Below are 5,893 nucleotides of genomic sequence, written 5' to 3'. Positions count from 1 at the left end.
CTTGGAGAGCTGGATTCTGCGAGCATCTCTCTAAAAGAGTGTTCTTCAGCAGCTGAGATATGCAACCTTACAGTTTTGCATATCACGGTATTGAGCTGATATTTACATACATTATTAAAAATACAAGAAAATTAAAAGTTGGGCATGGCGCCTTACACCTGCAATCCCAGGTCTGAGGAGGACAAAGATGAAGGCTCGCGGGAGTTTGAGGCCAGCCTGGACTACATTCGTGAGTTGCAGCCGCGACAAGGCTACAAAATTAGACCCTGTCTTAAACAAAACAGACAAATCAAAACGAGCAAACAAACAGAAACCCAGAACGGGGACGTAAACATTTCAAGTAAGCGCGATGGAAGGGGTTCTGTAAAAGAATAAACATTCTGATATTTTTTGCGCGCCCCGCTTTGGAGACCTCCGCCTGCTGTAAACGGAGGAGAGCTGAGCCGACTGAGAGAGAAAATTGAAACAAATGTAGGTGTTCGCGGGTACCTGGGCCTCCTTCTTAAGGCAGTCCGCCAGGCCAATAATGGCCCCAGGCTGAGCCACGTGGGGTGCCTCAGAGCCTATGGCACGGCGGCCGGCTTGTCTGTGCCCCGCCAGCGCCTGGTCCCCAGGACAGCCGTGGGGAACTGTCAAAGCGATCTGGGCAGGAGTTGGGAGTCCATGAGCTGCACTGCGCCAGGGCCTGGCTTGCAGATACCTACTCGGGGCGGCTGTCCCCCAAGTGCCGGCTGCCACCATGAACGGTGAGGAGCAGTACTATGCGGCCACACAGCTCTACAAGGACCCGTGCGCATTCCAGAGGGGCCCGGTGCCAGAGTTCAGCGCTAACCCCCCTGCGTGCCTGTACATGGGCCGCCAGCCCCCACCTCCTCCGCCACCCCAATTCGCAGGCGCCCTGGGAACACTGGAGCAGGGAAGTCCCCCGGACATCTCCCCATACGAAGTGCCCCCGCTCGCCGAAGACCCTGCGGTGGCGCACCTCCACCACCTCCCAGCTCAGCTCGGGCTCGCCCACCCGCCCTCCGGGCCTTTCCCGAATGGAACAGAGCCTGGGGGCCTGGAAGAGCCCAGCCGCGTTCAGCTCCCTTTTCCGTGGATGAAATCCACCAAAGCTCACGCGTGGAAAGGCCAGTGGGCAGGTAAGCCTGGCTTTTCTCCCTTTCTCTTCTCCTAGTGTAGACTCAGCTGCCACTATCTCCCTTGGGCCTTTTCCGAGTTCCTCTTCCACCTGCAGGGATAAAGCAGGCTTAGCATAAACTCTGGTGAGGCCAAAAAGTCCATTCACCTGGAAGCCTCTTCTCCACTAGGCATTCCTCCTTCCTTGCGAGTGTCCTAAGCCTTTCTTAACCTGGGAACCGGCTCCCACTCCCAAGAAAGCCGAGGCCTACCCAGGTTCAGACCTTCTTGAACTCTCTGGATCCTTCTGCAGCGGGAGATCTGGAAGCCAAGGACTCCCAGGTAGTGGGCACCAAGTTAAAAGCAAGTCTTTGACCTAGGCTGGAACCCCTTGGGAGCCTCAGGCCCCTTCACTTCCTGGCCCTGTGCTGGTGCTGGTGGCTTTATTAAAGAAAATGGGCCTCCTCGGGGCAGCGAGTACAAGCAGAAAAGGAAAGGAAAATTGTGTCCATCCAGGCCTGCCAAGGGTCCGGAGGCCCTGGAGTAGAGTAAGGGGTGGGAGTAAATAGGAAGAGACTGGGGCGAGGTGAGGGGCTCACCGAAAGGCGGCTCCCGAGCATGGCAGCTGGGAGAGGCGTCTGGGGTGCCAATTCTTTCTGGACCAACCAAAAGGGGTCGAAGGGTCTTCTCGCGCTGCGTCCCAGGAAGTACATATGCAATAAAAGGCCCCTCCTTCCTGGAGTCCGGCTCAGACCCCCGAGTTTCCTTAGCTCTGGGCTTTGCCTGCTTTGTTCCAGGCCCTCCCTGGCAGCGGAGAGGCGACGCAGAGCAAGCTCTAGGTCCCTTCCCTGCCGGGTGCTGGCAGCGAATTCGCACGGGGCCTGTGCCCGCCGCTGCACAGTGTTATCTCTTCCGGGCTGCAGCCACTTCTGGTCACACCTGTACTGCAAATAGCAGCCTTTTCTTTGCCTTCCGACTGACTGTCAGGAACCGCGGGTTCAGAAGCTGGACTTGGCATCCCCTGAGAATTCTCAACGTCAGGTCTTCAGGGCCTGCCTAAGGAGCCTGACTCGGGCCCCAGGAGAAGCCAAGCAAAGCTCTGGAGAGGGTCTGGGGTAGGCCAGGCTCACCAAAGTCCCAGGGGACACCCAGCGAGAGCAAAAATCCTAACTTAAGACAGGGCTCAAACTCTTCCTGGGGACGTCTGTCCCTCACCTCTAACCAATTCCAAGCAGATGAAGCAGGTAGATGCTGCAGAGGTGTCTCAAGGCCAAGGCCAAACGTCGCTGAGACCCGGTTCTTGAGCTGCCCTCCATCCAGGGGGTTCTCAGTCCCTGGTTCTTTGCCAAGGATTCTGTCTTTCGGGGCTCCCTCCCGCAGAGCCCTGGAATCTCTGGCTATCCGCTCCTGCGTTGGACTAAGGAGGAAAGAAACCAGGAGTAAATTCTGAGGGCAGGCCGACAGCTTTTCCTGTGCTTGGAAAACTCTTTGGAGAAGCCTTCGGACTGCAAAATTCGGGCGCCAGAATTTTGGCGTCCCTTCTGACTCTCTGCACGTCCGACTCTGGACTGGCCGCCCCTCTCTTCTTCCGGTGGAGGCCTGCAGGGAGCTCCAGCAGGCTCCACTTCAGAAGAACTGTCAAGTTTAGCGAGACCACCTGCGTGTGCTCAGTGGGGTTTCACAACCCTTGGAAAGGGCGCAATGACCAAAAGGCTCATAGTAGAAATACGAATACTAATGGCGATAGCCACTTGAAAATAATTGGACCTAAAAGAACTTCACCACTGGCCGGTTCTACTCTAAGTCCCGGGGAAAAGTCAGACTGGGGAAATCGGAACATTTTCTCACCTGCAGATTCCAACTTTAGTTTCCGTCCTCTGCTTCCTCTAGTCGGACACAGATCCCTATAGCTTTTTGCTAGGGCTCGGCAAAGTAGGCCGCTGAGGGCAGGAGTCCGAGGAACCTGTGAGTGACATTTATGAAACCGAGGTTGGCCTTTTTAAATGCTTCGAAAAGGGTAAGTCTCTTCTCTCTCCTCTTTCGGGGGAAAGCCTGTGTGGTTTCTGAGGCGTTCTGGGGAGAAGAGCTGCTTTCCAAAGAGTGGTCTAGGGGCCTCAACTCAACTTCTGGTGCCTCCTCTTGGTCCGTCCAGGAAATTAATCCCTTGCCCTGACTGCTGTCACGTCCCTTGCCTCTGTCCAGAATCAAGTCGGCTTTGGCCTCTTCGATGAGCTTTGGTGGAGAGCCCTAAAATAGTGTTCACAGACTAGGCATTCGGGTGCCCTGCACAGACCTGGGGAACACTCAGTTGTGTCACTGATTTCCTGGAGACTTGGATTTGTTGCTTGCTTTAGATGAGAGTTTGGAGCTAGGACTGACAAGCCCCTTGGTGATCTATCCCTTTTCCAGAATAGCTCTGAGTTCCTCTTCGACCTGGTCTCTGCTAATATTGGTGGCACAGCACAGAATGGGTCTCCTGTGTGATCTTTCCCCGCCCTCCCAAAAGTATTTCTTCTTCTCAGAGGCAGGGTACTAACTAAAATTAAAGTAACAATTACCTCTCAAGTTGGGGCTAATTACAATATAACCATATTTTTAAAACAATATAGGGGGAAAAAAACTAAAAAACGTTCCCTCTTCTAATCTGAAGTCCTTAGTTCAATTCACGGAACCTAAAATTTTAAAAAAGAACCAACTTCCAAAAGCTGTGCTCCCACCTCCACAGGCGTGTTGCAACGCTCACGCGTGCATATCCTACACACAAAATAATAAATATTTAAATAAATAACTATATGTTAAAAGACATAACAAAATGTTCCCATAACTTAATGAGCGCCATGTTCTTTCACACTGCAATCTGTGTCCGTTAGTGAGTCATTTTCAATTCATTAAAAAAAATATGTTTCGAGACCAGAGCTCAATATTGCTGTTGCTGGCCTGGAACTCGTTATGAAGACCAGGCTGGCCGCCATTTGCCTGCCCCTGCCTCTGCCTCCTGTGCGCTGGAATTAGAGACTGCACCACGGATGCCTATCTTGTAAAAAAAAAAAAAAATAATGTGTTGAGTTTAGCATTATTTTAAGCTAACGAAACAGTGAGTAAAGAGGAAAATTAGCATCGCATGTGGTAAAAGCGTAGTCTAGAAATGTTTATCGGGTCTTATAGATTCCTGTAAAGACGGGATAGTAATCCGAGCCCTATTTCATCCAGTCAGACTGATTTGGGTCAATGTGAGAAAGTTTGTTTAAAATCCTATGTTTACGGCATATTATTGCCTAAGTAGAATGGAATCAAAGTGTTTATTGTGTGCATTTTAACCATTTTAACATCCCTTAAATGAACTAATTTTGAAACAACAGACCCAAGAATGATATCGAGGCGCGGCTGTGGCCTAGGAGAAAGGGAAGATTGTGGTGCAGCCACAGTAGGCTCTGGAGCGAGGGGCTGCGCATGGTCTGACCAGTCGCAATCAGCAGGACGGCTATTACTGGGCTGGGGATAAAATATTTGGGCTGCATTGGCCCCCGGGGACCGCACTCACTGACCGACCGTGTCGCCCACAGGCGGTGCGTATGCAGTGGAGCCGGAGGAGAACAAGCGGACCCGTACAGCCTACACACGGGCGCAACTGCTGGAGCTGGAGAAGGAATTCTTATTTAACAAATACATATCCCGACCTCGCCGGGTGGAGCTGGCAGTGATGCTGAACTTGACTGAGAGACACATCAAAATCTGGTTCCAAAACCGTCGCATGAAGTGGAAGAAGGAAGAGGATAAGAAGCGAAGTAGCGGGACCGCAAGCGGGGGCGGTGGGGGCGAAGAACCAGAGCAGGATAGTGCGGTGACCTCGGGCGAGGAGCTGCTGGCGTTGCCGCCTCCGCCACCTCCGGGTGGTGCTGTACCCCCAGGCGTCCCCGCTGCAGCCAGAGAGGGCCGGCTGCCTCCGGGCCTTAACTCGTCACCACAACCCTCCAGCGTAGCGCCTCTCCGACCACCGCAGGAACCTCGGTGAGGATCGCAGGCTGAGGATGAGCGAGCGGGTCTAGGACCCCAAGTATGGACGCGCTGCGTGTGGGCCCCTAGATAGAGAGGGGATGGTGAGTCTTAACCTGGATGCCACTCAAGAACATTCTTGAGGGCACATGCCAGTTGGGTATAGCCGGAGAGATGCTGGCCGACTTCTGGAAAAAGAGACCTTGGATTCTGAAAACTTTGGAGACTGCGAATGGCCAGGTCTGCCTCTGTTGGTCGCGTTCCTCTCCCTGTCTCCAGGGCTCTATCCAGGGACCTATTTAGAGGACCGGACTCAAAACTGGCGATGATGAAAAGAGGACAAACGTGATCATTAGCCTAACGTCCAGTGGGCGGGAGAGCTGGGCTGGGTGCCTTTGTTTGCCCAGAAAGCAACTGCCATTACTGGGCGGACCATTTTAAGGTTAAGAATAATGAAAACGAACTGCTTGAGGTTTCAAAGATGCAGTGATGTGTGTGTTTCTTCTAGCCGTCCCTCCCTCCACCCCTCCTCCCTCCTTTTGCTTTGCTTCCCCTCTGCTAGATTCTTTCCCCCCTCTTTAGCCAAATATTTCATTAATATCCGTTCTTCAACCTGCACTCTTTTCTTTGAAGATCAGAAATTCTTCACCGACTGGACCTGAGGGGAAGAGGAAGCAAGAGTCCTCATGCACCTAATGGGACCTCCTGGGTCCTGAGGGACCAAGCTTGCACAAGGACATTTGAGATTTCTATTTAAAGTGCGGATATCTTCCCAAAAGGA

At 52.7% G+C, this 5,893-nt stretch overlaps 1 protein-coding gene across 1 annotated transcript; it reads left to right on the top strand.

Moving 5' to 3' along the window:
* Positions 1–739: 739 nt before the first annotated feature.
* Pdx1 (pancreatic and duodenal homeobox 1) lies at positions 740–5,458 on the top strand. The gene is made up of 2 exons (XM_075956749.1): positions 740–1,142; positions 4,683–5,458. Exons 1-2 carry the CDS (start codon positions 740–742, stop codon positions 5,129–5,131), a joined length of 852 nt encoding a protein of 283 aa, XP_075812864.1. The 3' UTR covers positions 5,132–5,458.
* Positions 5,459–5,893: the final 435 nt, after the last annotated feature.

The sequence above is a fragment of the Microtus pennsylvanicus genome, chromosome 1 (assembly GCF_037038515.1).
Source record: "Microtus pennsylvanicus isolate mMicPen1 chromosome 1, mMicPen1.hap1, whole genome shotgun sequence".
Lineage (NCBI taxonomy): Eukaryota > Metazoa > Chordata > Mammalia > Rodentia > Cricetidae > Microtus > Microtus pennsylvanicus.
Note: the sequence above shows the minus strand (reverse complement) of the source record. Positions and strands in the feature narration are given on the sequence as shown.

Excerpts from the sequence above, each read along its gene's own strand:
- Pdx1 (XM_075956749.1), top strand. The coding sequence starts at position 740 with ATGAACGGTGAGGAGCAGTACTATGCGGCCACACAGCTCTACAAGGAC. Across the intron at positions 1,143-4,682 it reads GTGGAAAGGCCAGTGGGCAG|GCGGTGCGTATGCAGTGGAG; the intron begins GTAAGCCTGGCT and ends TGTCGCCCACAG.